The 18,749-nt window shown below is 30.6% G+C and overlaps 1 protein-coding gene and 1 long non-coding RNA gene across 2 annotated transcripts; both read right to left on the bottom strand.

Moving 5' to 3' along the window:
- Nucleotides 1-1,179: 1,179 nt before the first annotated feature.
- On the bottom strand, nt 1,180-12,222 carry LOC119611358 (modular serine protease-like). Its single transcript, XM_037966911.1, has 5 exons — nt 11,987-12,222; nt 5,879-6,164; nt 5,073-5,803; nt 4,864-5,008; nt 1,180-1,850 (listed from the first exon to the last, which is right to left on the bottom strand). Exons 1-5 carry the CDS (start codon nt 12,054-12,056, stop codon nt 1,547-1,549), a joined length of 1,536 nt encoding a protein of 511 aa, XP_037822839.1. The 5' UTR covers nt 12,057-12,222; the 3' UTR covers nt 1,180-1,546.
- LOC119611359 lies at nt 3,195-3,648 on the bottom strand. The gene is made up of 3 exons (XR_005232063.1): nt 3,600-3,648; nt 3,434-3,545; nt 3,195-3,355 (listed from the first exon to the last, which is right to left on the bottom strand). It is a non-coding gene; the product is annotated as an uncharacterized LOC119611359 (long non-coding RNA).
- Nucleotides 12,223-18,749: the final 6,527 nt, after the last annotated feature.

The raw sequence follows: 18,749 nt of genomic DNA, 5'->3' as shown, positions 1-18,749 counted from the left end.
AATAAAAAAAAATGGCGAAAATCGGGAATATTCAAAAAACTAAAGTAAGGACAGTAAAAATTTTAAAATTTTAATTTTCAAATGCGAATATCTCCTATACTATAAGAGATAATTTACTGCTACGACGACATTTTTTATAGTGCTCGATGAGGAGATTCTATATATAAATCGGAACTCAAATGAAGAAATAGGATCGTTTTAAAAATTTAACATAGCCGAGGTGTCCTAATTTGAGGACCCCCCGCCGGGCCCCTGGTTGGCCTATAAGGTCCAAATCAAAACTCGACAACACCTCCTCTTTGTGCATACCAAATTTCATTAAAATCGGATTAACCGTTTAGAAGTTACCGAATTATTGTTGATTCTATCCTTTATGTGGTGTCTCAATTTTAATTTCCGGTCAAGGATTACACCTAAGTACTTAGCCTGACTGTCACCGGTATCTTCTTGCTCAGAAAACAGGATTCAGTTTACTTAGAGAGATATAGGGTATCGCATCGAGGATTTACAAGCTTCTTTTTAATAGACATCTTGCCAAACATAAAACTAGAAACAATTCTCTGAAAATCCTTCTGAAAAGTGTTAATAAAGTCGTAAATAAATAATTAAAATCACAAAACAGACAAACAAGAAATAATCATCCAAAAAAGAAAAAAAAGAAGTAAGAACTCAATGTGTCCTAAATATGCAAACTATTTAAATTTTAAATTAATAATATGTAATATGATGAAATGCAAGATAAAAGAAGCCATTTTTACATGCATACTTACATACATATTTTCAATTATACAATACAAATTAAATCAAAAATACATTTATAATTAAATAAAATTAATAAAAAAAATAAATTTAAATAAAGAAAATACTTAGAGAAAAAGAAGCAGAAACCGAAACAAAAACTTATTGTTGTATTTAACAATAATTTTACCGAATGAATATAAACTAAATTTAAAAAGAAAAACATAAATTAAATGTAGTTTTCTTAGAAAATTAAAAATTTTAAGTATTTGTATTACATAAAAAAAAAACCCAACAACAACAAAAAAAAAACAAAGAAGAAAATCTTCAAAAAAAAAAATAAAAAAAATTATAAATTTAATTAAATTAAACTATAAATAATAAAAACAATATAAGCACTTGTATATTAACAAAATAAATAAAACAACAAAAAAATTTAATGTAAATTTTTTTTATTAAATTTTCAATTGAATTGATTAATAAAAATGATTAATTGTGTAATTTTTATGTAAAAATTCATTTTAATCATGAAAACACACATACACACTCACACAAAAATCACACATTATTTCAAAATAAATACAAATACAATACATATATATATATAAATATATTTTTTATGTAAGTTATAAATTAATAGTATTAAATTTAAACTTATTATATAAAGAAAACCTTAAAAAAAAAAGAAATACAAAATAATAATAATTCAGAATGAACAAAAAAAGTTACTTAAATAAATGTCTTAAATATTAAAAAATTTAATTCTTAACAGAGAGTTAATTAATTTTACGCTCTCTCGGTCTTTTATTTAAAGTAGATAATCGTATTTCTTTATTTCACGATTAATAAATGGTATATAATTAAAAATATTGACATAGGTCAAGGCATTACGACCATTGCTTTTAGTCTCCAAACTGGCAATTAAATACTCCAAATAGATGCGAGAAGTGTCACGTATAACTGGACGACCGATATTCAATTTATTATCACTGTAGAAGGGAAATATATTGCTTTGAGCCGTGGGCAAGCAAATGGGTTTTAAGTTGTGCGAGAACTGGAAATAATTAACCACAACTAGAACGGCCAAATCTTGTGTTCTGTGCATGTTTTTACTGAAATGGAAAGAGAAATAATGAAAAATTAGCAATGTAAATCAGCCCATGCCATGAAATTGAAAAATTTTAATAGTACCAACTTAAAACAATAATAGTACTCTTCAGGTTTGATTGTACAAAACTAATTTTCCCTTACTTAGAACTATAGACTAGACTATAGACTAGACTGTAGACTAGACTATAGACTAGACTATAGACTAGACTATGGACTAGACTATAGACTAGACTATAGACTAGACTATAGACTAGACTATAGACTAGACTATAGACTAGACTATGGACTAGACTATAGACTAGACTATAGACTAGACTATAGACTAGACTATAGACTAGACTATAGACTAGACTATAGACTAGACTATAGACTAGACTATAGACTAGACTATAGACTAAACTATAGACTAGACTATAGACTAGACTATAGACTAGACTGTAGACTAGACTATAGACTAGACTATAGACTAGACTATAGACTAGACTATAGACTAGACTATAGACTAGACATAGACTAGACTATAGACTAGACTATAGACTAGACTATAGACTAGACTATAGACTAGACTATAGACTAGACTATAGACTAGACTATAGACTAGACTATAGCTAGACTATAGATTAAACTATAGACTAGACTATAGCTAGACTATAGACTAAACTATAGACTAGAATATAGACTAGAATATACACTTGACCAAAAACTAGACTAGAAACTAGTCTACAGACTATACTATAGACTAGAATATAGACCATAGACAAGACCAGACTATAGACAAGGCTATAGACTAGACTATAAAATAAATTACGCCATAGCAAGTCTATGGTACAGTCTACAAATACAAACTAGTCTATTGACTAGCATGTGGACTTTTTATAAGAAGTTAATAACTTAAAAAATATCTGAAGGTGTGGTAGCGGTACCACGGTATTTTGGTCATCTCGTCTGTAACTCTTCGAATTATTGGTCGTAGATTTAAAAATGCATATTCTGCATCGATAATAGATGTCTGTTAAAACACGATAGGGTTCGTGTATGAGTGAGTAAGAGCTGAAATTTTCGCGAAACATTGTTCTTTGGTAAGATTTGTTCGACATTCTTGACATGCTATATAACCCAGTACCTACACAGAGAAAACAGTTTCGTTGTGATAACCGAATTTGTTTCCAAACGAATTTGGTCGGTTATGACAACTATCACATAAATCGTTTGCAATAGCCGAATATTTCAATTCTTTATACCGAATTCTTTAATTAGAATAACTGAATATATTGGTTAGCGCAACTGCAAATGGTATTAAAAAATTCGATTCTTATAATCGAAACACTCGATTGTTATAAATTACATAATTTTTTGTTTATTTATATTTATTTTTGGTAGATTTACAATGTAAATATACGCTTACATACATTTAAAAGAAATTTTACACTCGCGTAAATTCCAATTTGCTTCAGATCCAACACTGTTTTGAAACATAAATTTTTCTCTACAGAATTTTCTTGAGAAGCTATGTATATTAAATTTGAAGAAAATTATTAAATTAGGACCAGACACATATTAAAGAAAATGAGATGCAATTACAAACCTCAATATATTTTTAGAAAATCTAATCCTTCATGTTTAATGGACAGATTACTTTACCTAATGGTCACCAAATTTTTCCCAAACTAGCTATTTATGTTGACAATGGAACTAAGCTAAAAGAAATACCAATTACATTTGTGTGCTTCGTGAATTGGTATCAAACTTACCTTGCTGCACACATGATTTATAAAATATTTTTATTGTTTATTTTCTGTTTTCTTGATTTTTAATATAAATTAAAAATTTATTTAAATTGTTTTTATTTCTAAACGTCAAGTGAAAATAACAATTTTATACGTTGGGAATACCGAATTGAAAATTTTGTATACATTAACCGAATTTATTTGTTACAATGACCAATATTTGATATTGAGACATGTTTTAATGAATTCTAGCTTGTTACATCTATCGAACGTTATAGATAGTTTACCTAATATTACGATTCGATTATGTTAAATATATATACAGTTGTTTAGACCTTAATTTGATTCAAATTACTTTCTTTTGGTTTTAAACATAGAATAATAGTTGAAGTTACATTATTTTAATTATAACAATTAAATTTCTATTGTGATTATTAAATATTTATAATTTCAACCGATTTCCGACTGATCTTTTTTCTGTGTGTAGTTTGAAAATGAATCAATGCATGCGTAAATAACAATAATTTGCAATAACTTCTAACCACCTGGTTGGTTCTAATATATGTACTCTTTGTAAACGATAGTGAAGACAATCGTCACTTTAGTGACCTTTTGTAAGGTCACTAAACACTCAAAATAAAACTTAAGCAAAACGATTCATAGCCATGTATTGACACCTCTGAACTAGCTTTCAGACTGTATTTTTTTTTTTGTAATCCATGAAGTGATGATTGACTTCCTTTTTTTGTACCGTTTGACGATTAAAATAGCTAATCAACTTGTTGGTCGGGTGACTAGGAATAACTCGTAGTTGTATGTTAAACAGCTAGTTCGAGACTGTCCTCCCGAACTGCTGGGAAGTCTTATAGAAATCAAAGTCTTTCTACCATGGCGATCGGTACATTATTGATCTTCTGTATTAGCCTCTTACCGAAAATCGGTTTAATGTTTGGAATCAATATTTTAAACTTTGTAAAGCTTAGTCCACAATTGAGCGAAGGTCCCATTAAAGGCTTAATTCCAAAAAAAAACTGATATTTTATAAAAATCGGTTAAAAGTTTTTTGTATTTTAAATGCAATTTATATAGTCCTACACTGCTTTCCTATAACACCCTATGAAGGGTCAAATTTCATATGTTTGGCCAGCTAAAATTTACTTTTTACCGAATTTGTAGCCAAATATACGTCTGTCTAATAAACAAGAGTTTAGGGACTCAAAACCTATTTAAGAGTAATTCTCAGTTTATATGTATACTTAAACGTTGATCTCTTTACTTATTTACTTACATACTAATACTGGATATATTGTGAATATCGGCGTTTGACGTATGATAGCCCTCAGCATAAGACTGATTGTAGAAACCTTGTATCAGACTATAGTAAGCATGATCTGTATTATAATCACTATTGCGGATACGGAAGCAATTAGCAGCTGAAAAGTTAAACATATAATTAAAATAATTATGATGAAAGTTAAAAATCTTCTAGGTATATACCAGTCAATACGATTTTGGGTGAAACAATAACTCCACTGCATATAGGATCATAAATGGGAACATAGTCACGCCTTAATATAGTTACATCCCAAGGTTTTGTCACTTTGTCTTTCTGATCATCGTTTAGAGTTCCACAATCCGGTATACATTTCGCTTTAGAACGAGTCCATTCACCGTCTGTGTCACATTTAATTGTAGAGATATTTTTCTTCACTTGCTTCTCAACATAGCCGGGTGCACACGTAATATTGGCTACGGTACCTACACGTATGTGATCTTTACAACTCACTGGTTTATTTTGGTAATAACAAGTAGCTAACGAGGAAATGCCACGTACAATAATGGTAGATGAACAATAGTTTTCTGAAATTGTGGGTTTTGGAGTAGTGTCGGGATATAAGGGAGTTACTGTTGTTGTCGTTGTAGTAGAAGTAGTAGTTCTTGTAGTGGATTCTGATTCTGGTCTAACTGTCGTGGGCATTGTAATGGTAATGTTTGAACAAATACTGGCAATTTCATCGGAACCATCTCTACAATCTTTAATGCCATTACAGGCTGACAAACCAGGCACGCAGGCACCATAACCACAGCGGAAAGAATACTCGGGGCATTTAAGAAAACTACACACTTGAACTATCTCATCGCTACCATCCAGACAATCTTCATGACCATCACATAACTTTTCGTTGCTAATACATTCACCTGATTGACATTCCATGCTTGTGGGAAACCTGTTTGTAATAAAATATTTTAATAATTTTATTTAATTTATATTCAACTTTTCTCTTATTTCAATACCAACTTACACACAGCTTCCTTGTAATTCCTTTTCATAGTTTACTTTGGTATTGCACAGGAATCTTGTCTCATCCGAGCCATCCACACAATTGACAACGCCATTACACTTAAAGTTTCCCGTTATACAGGCACCATAGGCACACTGAAAGGCATAACTTGGACAGGGTCTGAGTAAACACTCTTCAACGGTCTCATCCGATTTATCCTCACAATCATAGTTGCCATCACAAAGTTCATCGGATTTAATGCACTGACCATTGTTACATTGCCATGAATATAAAGGACATCCTGCAGCTGCAAGGTAGAGGGAAAGATCAATGGAAACAATATATTATACATATAATGAGTTAAAAAGAGTTTAATATTATTTCAAGATCGGTCCATAATTATCCCCCATTTATAATTGCTTCAGAAAATTACTTTCATGCTTATAACTCTCATTATAGTACTAACATAGTCACGAAATTCACTTTAACACATGTGATGAGGATCGGCCATTACTGACATAACCACTCATACAAGGTCCATTTCATCCATGTGAATCTCTCATATGAATTAAATTCAAAAATTCATATATCTGGGTTACTTTTATACTAATATCTGAAAATTTACACGAAAAACTTTATTTTAGGTGATTTTCGGATATGGACTTTTTAAACGATGGTATTGGTAGTATATGGGAGCTACGATCTATAACGGATCAATTGGAAAACATTTTAGCAGAATGATATATCTATACACAGAATATGCCCATGTCGAATTTTATCATGATATAATCATTTAATAATAGAAATTTTCTGAAGTGAACCTCATATGGGAGCTATGACTATTTATGGATCGATCCGAAAAAAGTTGTCAATGAAATTTATTTCCCGAAATGATCCTTAAATGGGTGTTGTGACCAATTATGGACCGATCCGGGAAAAAAATTACGAATAATGATTTATATATGTATATACAAAACATATCCACGTCGAATTTTACCCCGATAGCTTTATTAATTAATAAAATGTGTGTATTTAAGTGATTTTTGGAACTCGACCTTATATGGGAGCTTAACCAATTACGGGCCTATCCGGAAAAAGTAATTGATTGTAGAATGATTGATACATACTGATGGACTGATTCGAGGTATTGTCGCTATATGGGAGTTATGACCATTTATGGACCGATTCGGAAAAAAATTCGTAGAGTAATTTATATATACACAAAACATATTGATGCCGATTTTTGTTTTATGAGTGAGTGATGAAATAACTCAATACATAGACTTTTATCACGATAGCTTTATTTATCAGTGAAATATGCACGTTTGAGTGATTTTCGAAAGTGGGCCTTATATGGGAGCTATGACCAATTATGGACCTATACAAATCTAGTATGATTTTTGTTCATATTATATTTATATGTACAAAATTGAGTTGCTACCGATATATTTGAGGAAGTTATTAACGATAAATCCATTTCCGGATATATGGCTATGGGAAATTTTAGATCAATTGTTTTGATTTTCAACATAATTGATCTCTGGGTAAAAAGAGTAACGTGTGACAAAATTCATTGAATTACCTTTTGTAGTTTCTGAAAAAACGATTTAAGAATTACGAAAAAAAACTTAATTTTTTTCGAGGTAGTCTGAATTTTTACTCATAACTTTTAACGTTGTAAACCGATTTTGCTGATTTTCAATACCAAACTGCTTAGGATAAGAGTGAATATTTTTGGTAAATTTGGTTTATTTCTTTTGCTTAGTTTTAACGTGAGCGTGGCAGACAAACAGACAGACGGACATAGCTAAATCGACTCAGAATTTTATATGAACCCGGAATATATATACTTTATTGGGTCTCAAATGAATATTTCTTGGTGTTACACTCGAAATGACAAACTTATATATACCCTCTATCACCACTGATGGTGGTGGAGATATAAAAAGAGAGAGAGGGGTTCAAAAATAGTATATACCAAATTTCGTCATATTTCGTTATATTATCTATTGCATCCTGTCACATAGACAGACGGACATACCTAAATCGACTCAGTGATTCTGATCCGATTTGTATACTGATGTTTGTAACCACTTATACCTATTTTAAAGTATCCCCTTCAAAAAATGACTTGATGGTCGAAAATCACTTATAAAGGCATTATGATATTGTACATAAATAAGTAACCGAAATCCCTTTATAAGGATAGGACCATATTAACCCCTTGTCCCGTAGAACTCCTCATTTAGAAAATCCCTTTTTTGTCAACAAAAATATTTCTGAATTAAGGTAAGATTCGGTTGAATATTTACTCTGTACATATGTTTGTGTACCCAATACATATATATGTACATACCAATTAATTTAAAATAAAACTATTTAAAATAGTTTTAATTATTATAATTCTTAACTTCATTGCTAGCAGTATCAGTTGAGAATTTCCAAAGACAATTCAAATTTATCAAAAATTAAAAACTAACAAATGAATGAAATGATCTTTAAAAAACTCTTAATAAAATTTGCAATGATGACTTTTTTTCGTATAAAAACAAGTTGTTTGTATTAGTAGAAATTTACCTTAACTAAGAATTATTATTATTTTAAGTATGTATCCATAAATCGTAAGAAACTGGTTAAATAAATTTCTGGTATTTGAAAACACGTTTACAAAGAAAACAAGAAGATCCTTATAGACAAAGTTAGAGAAAAGTTCATTGTACATGTGTAGTATGTAACAAAAACTTAACAAGAACTTATATTTATATACTTAAATTTTATATAATTTATAAATGTGCAACCAGATCTTTATTTAAGCCTCACATTTTTTTCACAAAACCAGCAGATATTTGCCAACGGGTTTAACCCCCAAAAAAGTTTGTTTATTTTTATTGATAACTGTCATCAACTTTTAAAACGTATTTTTATTTAAAAAAAATGAATCGTTTTGTTTACAAACAATTATACAAAAACAAAAGTTGTTTTTATTAAAATGTTTATATTTATGTATATAGTTTTATTATTTCATCTCTCCCTTTATATACTCTTAATGTGTTTTAGTAAAACTTTCTCTGTGCTCTTATCATTGACATTTCAACTTTAATTCCAGAGATGGTTATTAGCAATTATAAGCTTTTGAAAATTAAAAAATATAAATTTTTAAAAACAAATAATTTTTGTCCAATTTTTATAATTATAAACTGTTTTTCTGTTAAAGGGGTTATAAGGGGAGTTCGATCATTTATGGACCGATAGATTTCGGTGCGTATAACACTTATTTGTTTCGATTCTTATACCCTACACCACTTTAGTGGGGAGGGTATATTGGATTTGTGCTGATGTTTGTAACATTCGTCCTAGACCCACCTTAAAGTATACTAATCGGCTTAGAATCGTTTTCTGAGTCGATTAAGCTATGTCCGTCCGTCCGTACGTCCGTGTAAACCTGGCTGTCCATGTAAACCTTGTGCGCAAGGTACAGGTCGAAATTTTCAAGATAATTGGTGCAAGATAAACGTGCACGCATGTTTTATTTGACCCAAGGACGAAGCCTATTGAAAATGGTTAAAATCGGTCCATTATTTCAGCTAGCCCCCATAGAACAGAACCCCCCGAAAAGGGCTTCTGAGCTCATAATTATGTTAAATATACAGATATATCGATAAAATACGGCACAACTAAGTTTTATAGAAGTCTTGATGACCTTTATTATGAATGCTTTATTATGAAAAATAAATCACATTTAATATTCATAACTGGTGTAGGGTATCATATGGTCATATGGTACCCTACACCATAACTGGTGTAGGGTATCATATGGCCCGACTATACTTTCTTACTTCTTAAAGCTGTATTTTAAGGCAGTACTGAGCGTTAAAATCATTTTGTAATGGCGATTATGATGATTAGTTATTGACCATCCTCATTAATCGGTTGAAAGATTGTCGAATTTCATTGCATTACTCTCATTTTTAAGCCAGTAATAAGCTTTAAAGTTATTTTCGGAAGGGGACCTTATATGGGGTAAAGGTACAGTTATCGATTGATACTCATAAAATTTGCTAGAAAAATTTTAGTTCTATAAAACTTATTAATATTGTGTTTCATCGCTGCACTTGTATTTTCAACTACTGAACGTGAAGGTCTATTTCTGAAGGGGACCTTATATGGGTGGTACGGCTAATCATCATAAAATTTTGTAAAGAGATTTTAGTTCATACAAAAGTTGTTAAGGCCGAATTTTATCGCTGTATTCGCATTATTTAAAATCAGAGTCAAAATCATTTTCCGAAAAAAACTTTATATGGGGGAGGAGATGTCAATTTGGACCGATTTTCAGAAAATTTGCTAGAGAGATTTTACTTTTTACAACACTTGTTTTTGTTGAATTTTATCTCCGTACTCTTAGTTTTTAAGTCAGTAATGAGTGTAAGAGTAATTTTCTGATGGGGACATTTTATAGCGGGAAAGGTCAATTATGGACCCATGATCATACAATTTAGTAGAATGCTTTTATTATATATAAAACTGGATTATGCTTAATTTCATCGCTCTACTGGTATTTTTACAACAGATTTGTAAAAATACCCAGAAAATTGTTTTTTTCTTGGGTTCACTTGTGTGGGTGCTACGTGAACCGATATTGCTGACATTGCATATAGTGCGTACATAAGATTTGACTGTTTTCTGGGGGCTACGTAAACCGATATTGTTGACATTGCATATAGTGCGTACATAAGATTTGACGCCGTCGAATTAAACACCCTCACTTTCCGAAGTTTGTAGATCATCTTTATTAAAATTGTATATCACAAAAGTCTGACATACCCTAATATATACCGTTTAATTATACTCTACACCACTTTAGTGGGGAGTGTGCTGATATTTATAACGCATTGAATTAATGGTCCTATATCCTATAACCAATTGACTCAGAATCATTTTCAGATTCGATTAAGCCATGTTTCTCCGTCTGTCTGTCCATGTAAATCCATCTATCGCATAATGGATCTATTGTTGTTCCTATACCTTAAAGTATATCATTCGTCTCAGAATCTCAGAGTCGATTTGTCCGTCCGTCCGTCTGTAAGTTCGTCTATGTGTTCAATATAAACTTTGTGCGCACGCTATAGGTCACAATTTTCAAGATAATTTGATGAAATTTGGCACATACTCTTATTTGGACCCAAGACCTTTAAAAATACTCGGTTCCTTATTACACCTAGCTGCCATACAAACGTACCCCCCGAATAGAGATTTTGAGCTTCAAAATATGTTAAATGTTCTTGTAACTCTTATCGGTAAAATTTAGTTTTATATAAGTCTAAATGTACTGCTGTTTTTAGCATTGATCGGATTCCATGTGACCCTAGGCCCTATACAAAGTCCCCTTTGCGAAAAGGACTTCATGATCAAAATTATCTTATAAACACTAATATAAAGATGATATTCTGCATAAATAACTTTGAAGTAGATGTAAATCTTTCTACTAAAATTTATAATGGTAGGTCCATATTAGACCCCTTTCCCCATATAACACCTTTTCTTTTTTTTTTGTGAACAAATTGTTAAAATATTTCTGAAATAAGGTAAACGTCAAATTAAATGATTTATAATAAAAAAAAAAATAATCCAAATTTTTAACATGATCACTAATGTAGGCTATCATATGGTCGACCATGCCCGACTATACATGCTAACTTGTTTTAAATGTAATTTTGTAAGTAATTCTTATAATTGTAAACAATATTGGTCCATTTTACTTATGTACATATATAGATCACCTAAAAATAAATCAATTCCACTTAAATTACATAGAGAAAACAATAATTATGTATAGTATATAATGGGGGGTTTTACACAAATATCAATTTCATTAACCGATAAGAAATAAATTAACAGCAGCATTGTTAAAGGTGTGTATTACACTTATTATGACTAATTAAATAAGGAAGAAATTCATTAATTCTAATTAAGTATTAAAACGATAACATAAAAAAATATATATAAATATTTCCCATCTCTGACTGCACACAATATACTGCATATACACAAACAATATCGTGCCAACTGCAATTATTTAAACCTTAAATTTTCAGACTAACACTACTATTAACCAAAAACCAAACTTACAAGATCCACTGAACACCATTTGTATTGATATTAGAAAAATTGCATATTTGACCAAAACTTGTTGTTGCATTTTTGATTTTATTAAAAAAATTTAATTTACAAATTTTAATTCATTAACTTTTTCTTGCAAACTTAAATTAAAAAAAAAATTATTTGTAGCGTCTTTAATTAATGAAAGCACTTTTTCGAAACAAAATTAAAACTCGTCCGACCGCTTAAAGGCAACGGTATAGACTAAAATTATGTTTTCCTTTTGTAGTGAATTTCAAATTTATTTGTTAAATTATACAAAATCGTACTCTTATTAATTAATTTTCTACTATATAAAATTAAAGAGAAGAGTATTTTATTGTATACTCTTAAATCGATAATTTGTATTAGCAGTACTCTTTATTATAAATTGTACTGCACATAAGAAATAAATACAATTTTAAAGTGAGAGATACTTTGAAAAAAAAAACTATGTTGCCACTGATTTTCTCATAAAAATGTATCTTTTGGATATTGTATCTAAAAGTTAATGGAATTGTAGGGGATTTTTTTAATAGGGATTTTATGCTACAACGTTTAATAGTAACGTATTGTTCTTAAATGTTGTTTCAATAAGTTTTTTATACCCTCCACCACCATCAGTGGTGATAGAGGGTATATATAAGTTTGTCGTTCCGTGTGTAACACCAAGAAATATTCATCTAAGACCCAACAAAGTATATATATATTCTGGGTCCTTATGAAATTCTGAGTCGATTTAGCTATGTCCGTCTGTCTGTCCGTCTGTCTGTCTGTCTGTGTAAAACACGCTCACGTTAAAACTAAGCAAAGGATATCAACCAAATTCACCCAAAATATTTATTATTATCCTAAGCAGTTTGGTATTGAAAATCAGTTCACGATGTAAAAAGTTATGAGTAAAAATTTCAGACTACCTCGAAAAAAATTACGTTTTTTTCATAATTCTTTTGAAGTTTTCTCAGAAACAACTTAAGATATTTCGATGAATTTTGTCACACATTATTTTTTCATGGCAATGATCAATTATGTTGAAAATCTTTTGAATCGATCCAATATTTCCCATAGCCCCCATACAAAGGTATATATTCCCGGAAATTAGTTTATCGTTAATAACTCTCTCAAATATATCGGTATCAACACAAAATTTTGTACATGCAAATATAATATGAACAGAAATCATACTGTTAACGTAGATCTCAGTCGGTCCACAATTGGTCATAGCTCCCATACAAGGTCCACTTCCGAAAATCACCTAAACGTACATATTTCAATGATGAATAAAGCTATTGTGATAAAATTCGAGTTAAATATGTTTTGTGTACATACAAATCATTCCACCAAATTTTTTACGGATCGATCCATTATTGGTCATAGCTCCCATATAAGGCCCACTTCCGAAAATCATTTAAAAGCTCATATTTCATTGTCATATAAAGCTATCTTGATGAAATTCGACACAAATATGTATAGTCTAAATATAAATCACTCTACGAAATTTTTTAGGTCCATATTTGGTCATAGCTCCCATATAAAGTCCCCTTCCAAAAATCACTTAAACGCATATATTTCATTGAATTATAAAGCTATCGGGATAAAATTCGACACAAATGTTTTGCATACATACAAATCATTTCACAAATTTTTTTACGGATCGGTCCATTATTGGTCATAGCTACCATATAACCCCACTTCCGAAAATCACTTAAAAATACATATTTCATTGTCAAATAAAGCTATCGTGATAAAATTCGACATAAATATATTTCGTATAAATATAAATTATTCTACTAAATTTTTTCCGGATAGGCCCATAATTGGTCATAGCTCCCATATAAAGTCCCCTTCCGAAAATCACTTAAACGCATATATTTCATTGAATTATACAGCTATCGGAATAAAATTCGACACAAATATGTTTTGTATACATTCAAATCATTTCACCAAATTTTTTACGGATCGGTCCATTATTGGTCATAGCTACCATATAAGGCCCACTTCCGAAAATCACTTAAAAGCACATATTTCATTGTCAAATAAAGCTATCATGATAAAATTCGACACAAATATGTTTTGTCTTTATATGAGTCAAAATTTTTTCCGGATAGGCTCATAATTGGTCATAGCTCCCATATAAGGTCCACTTCCAAAAATCACTTAAACGAATATATTTCATTAAATTCTAAAGCTATAAGGATAAAATTCGACTTGAATATGTTTTGTGTACATATAAATCATTCTACCACTTTTTCCCCGGATCGGTTCATTATTGGTCATAGCTCCCATATAAGTCCCACTTCCGAAAATTACTTAAACGCACATATTTAATTGTCAAATAATGTTATCTTAATAAAATTTGACACAAATATGTTTCGTCTTTATATGAATCACTCTACGAAATTTTTTCCGGATAGGCTCCCATAGAGGGTTCACTTACGAAAATCACTTAAACGCACATATTATAATAAAGCTATCTGGATAAAGTACGACTTGAATATGCTTTGTGAGCATATAAATCAATCTACCAAATTTTTTCCGGATTGTTCCATATATGGTAATATTTCCTTCAAAAAAATCACTTAAACGCACATATTTCATTATCAAATAAAGCTATCTTGATAAAATTCTACACAAATATGTTTTGTGTAAGGTCATAGCTCCTATACATATAAAGTCCACTTCCGAAAATCACCTAAACGCACATATTTCATTAATTAATAAATCTATTGTAGTAAAATTCGACTTGAATTTTTTTGGCATATAAATCATTATACGAAATTTTTCATTATCGGTTGATAATTGGTCACAACTCCTATATAAGGACCATTTCCTTATATGGGAGTTGTGACTCAAATGCACATTAGCAATCAAAATTATCGGGATAAAATTCGACATAAATGTGTATTTTGTATATATAAATCATTCTACGGATTTTTTCTTCCGGATCGGTCCATAGGTTGTCTTAGCTCACATATAAGGTATACTTCTGAAAACCACTTAATACCACTTAATTCGTAATTAAATGATTACATCCGGATAAAATTCAAAATGAGTATGTTCTGTGTACAGATAAATTATTATATTAAAATGTTATCAAACTGGCCAATTAATATACATTTTTCTCGACCTAATTAAAATTAATTTGACATATGCCTAAATGTTAGTACCTACTCTCAATAAGGAAACAAAAATTTTGCCAAGTTATCTAAAAATTATATATTTAAATGGGTTTCAATAAAAAGTAGCTTGCTGGTGGAGGGTATTTAAGATTCGGCATAGCCAAATATAGCACTCTAACTTGTTTTTTAATAATTTAAACTACACAAATAAAATTTTTAAAAAATTCTTATTAAAAATGTTTACTTATCTTATCAGTAATGGGGAACTCCCATTTCTTAGAAAGAGAAATTCTTGTTTTTTTATATATATAAAAACAACTATACATCTAAATAAACAGATTTTCGTTAAATTGACATTAATTAATGATTCACCTTAATAAAATTATGATAGACCATAAAGATAAAAATCGTCCAAAAAATGGACAAATTGTTCATGTGGATTACAATGTTGACTGTACAAAATTTGAGGATTCTGGCTCTAATAGTTTTCCAGTTATAGGAATTTTTGTATTTAATTCATATGGGAGGTGCCACGCCCTCTATTGCTACTCCCTTAGTTTATTATATTATAAATTTTTATACCAACCATGAAAAAGATGGGTGCTATATTGATTTTGCCATTCTGTTTGTAACACATCGAAATATTGGTCATAGACCCACAAAAGTATATATATTCCGGATTCTTATTAAATTCTAAGACGATCTAGCCACGTCTGTCCGTCCGTCCGCCTGTCTGTCTGTTGAAAGCACGGTAGAGGTCGAATAGAAAGGGTATAGGAATGAAGTGTTCACAAATATTACCTGTAAGCTTTGTTTGGTATTGAAAATAGGCAATATTGTCCATGTTTTCGGATAGTCCCCATACAAGTGGACCCTCTAGCTTTAACTTACATTACTGTTTTAAAAATACGAGAATAGCGATGAAATTCGACATAAATAAGTTTCATATAAGCCCATAATTAACCCTACCCCCTTATAAGGTCCCCTTCAGAAAATCACTTTAACGCTCATTACTGGCTAAAAAATGCGAGTATAGCACTGAAATTTTACAAAAAAAGTTTCTTACGAGCCAACATCTTTCTACAGACTTTTATGAGAATCGTCCCATAATTAACACTACCCCCTTATAAGGTCCCCATCAGAAAATAAATTTAACGCTCATTACTGGCTAAAAAATGCGAGTATAGCACTGAAATTTTACAAAAAAAGTTTCTTACGAGCCGACATCTTTCTACAGACTTTTATGAGAATCGTCCCATAATTGACACTACCCCCCTTATAAGGTCCCCATCAGAAAATAAATTTAACGCTCATTACTGGGTAAAAAATACGAGAATAGCGATGAAATTCGACATAAATAAGTTTCATATAAGTCCATAATTAACCCTACCCCCCTTATAAGGTCCCCTTCAGAAAATCACTTTAACGCTCATTACTGGCTAAAAAATGCGAGTATAGCACTGAAATTTTACAAAAAAAGTTTCTTACGAGCCAACATCTTTCTACAGACTTTTATGAGAATCGTCGCATAATTGACCCTACCCCCCATATAAGGCCCCTTCTGAAAATAAATTTAACGCTCATTATTGGCTTAAAAATACGCGTATAGATATGAAATTTGACACAAATAAGTATCTTTGCGAGCCAAAATCTCTTTACCAAATTTTATGTGCATTGATTCTAAATTGACTCTAAGCCCCATATAAAAATGACTTAAAAATGCGAGTACTGTGGTGAAATTCTACATTAACAAATTTTGTACAAACCTAAAACTCTCTATCAAATTTTTATGAGGATCAGTCCATAAATGACCCTATCCCCCATTACTCATATGCTCATTACTGGCATAAAAATACCAGTAGATCCATGAAATTCGACATAAAGAAGTTTTATGGGAACTGAAATCTTCCTACCGACTTTAATGAAGATGGATCGATAACTGATCCTACCCCCCATTTAAGCACCACTTCAGAAAACTAATTTAACTCTCATTAGTTACTTAAAAATACGACTTAGGCGATGAAATTCAAAATAAACAACTTCTTTACGAAACATACTTAATTTATGTACAAAAGTTTATGAAGATCGGTTTAATAAGGTCCACTTTAGAAATTACGGTTGTTTAATTAGGAAGTGGAAATTTTCAACTGAAGGATCGGTCAACTGAGGATCGGTCGATAACTGATCCAACCCCCCATTATCGGTTTCCTTCAGAAAATTGCTTTAAAAAAAAAATTGCTCATAACTAAATTAAAGATATGAGTACCACGGTGAAATTGTAAACAAATAATTATTATCTAAACCGAAGAGGATAGGTACATTATTGTCTCTACCCTCCATATAACCCCTTAAAAAAACAGTTTATGGTTATAAAAATTTGACAAAAAATTAATATTTTTAATTCGTAAGAGCACAGGGTATATCAATTGTGTCATTCCGTTTGTAACACAAAGTCAAAGACCAATAAAAGTATACATATATATCATGGGTTTTTATTAAATTCTGAGATGACCTAGCCATGTCCGTCCGTCTGTCACCTGAAAGCACGATAGAGTCCGAACTAGGGATGCCAAACGGGACTGGCTTTTACAAATCCCGGGATTCGGGATTTTGAAAATTGCAATCCCGGGATCCCGGGATATTTCGGGATCCCGGGATTTTTCGGGATCCCGGGATTTTTCGGGATTTCGGGATTTTACGGGATTTCGGGATTACATGAATTTATTTATTTTATATATGAAAATCTTTAAATCATCATATTTGTAAAGAAAATTGTTTAATTTTGTGGAAATTTAGCAGACAGAAGATATATTTAAATTAAAACAATCCAATTAATTCCAATTTTTAAATAAAAACTTTCAGAATTGCATAATTTCTGAAACTTTTTAAATACATACTTACTTCCTAAATAAATATCAAGTTCCGAAATTAGACATAAGCACTTTTTAAAACCTCATACTGTTCCATGTGAACTAATAATTATAACAGATACCAATTCAATTATCCGTACATCAATTTAGAACCTATTCTTTGAAAAATATTTGGAACTTTACACAAAATACATGTTAGTTTTGGAACATGTTATTATATTCGTAGTATTAATTTAAAATTTTATGTGCATTCAGAACAAGGTAATTTACCTTTACCGGTATCACTCAGATTTGTAGAAAGTTAGAAATGTAAAATCCTCTAGTATTGAAAAATAAAGTTTGTATTCGACTGTGCCGAAATTAAATACCCACCATCAAAATATTGTAATGTATTGATATTAATATCAGCATCAATGTGATTTTCAGAGGAGGTCCAATTAGGTTTTCTTGTGTCAATTTTGGTCCAAATTTGCATCACAAATGGAATGAGTCTTCTAACTCGTGTTTTTAGCTTACAGACACAGAATGTGTATACTTTTTGGGTCGGTCTACGACCAACATTTCGATGTGTTAACAAGTAAGAAGTTATAGTTGGGCGAAGCCTACCATATAATACCCTACACCAGTTATAAAATAAAATGTGATTTATTGTTCATAATAAAGCATCTAAGTTGAATTGTACCTTGCCTCAGATATACTTTAGCTATTTTTTGTTGAATAAAATTGTGTACATTTAAGTCATATTTCGAACGGGGCTTTGTATAG

Source organism: Lucilia sericata, unplaced genomic scaffold (assembly GCF_015586225.1).
Source record: "Lucilia sericata isolate MDLA Ls3-8-SP2 unplaced genomic scaffold, ASM1558622v1 Contig001429F_arrow, whole genome shotgun sequence".
Lineage (NCBI taxonomy): Eukaryota > Metazoa > Arthropoda > Insecta > Diptera > Calliphoridae > Lucilia > Lucilia sericata.
Note: the sequence above shows the minus strand (reverse complement) of the source record. Positions and strands in the feature narration are given on the sequence as shown.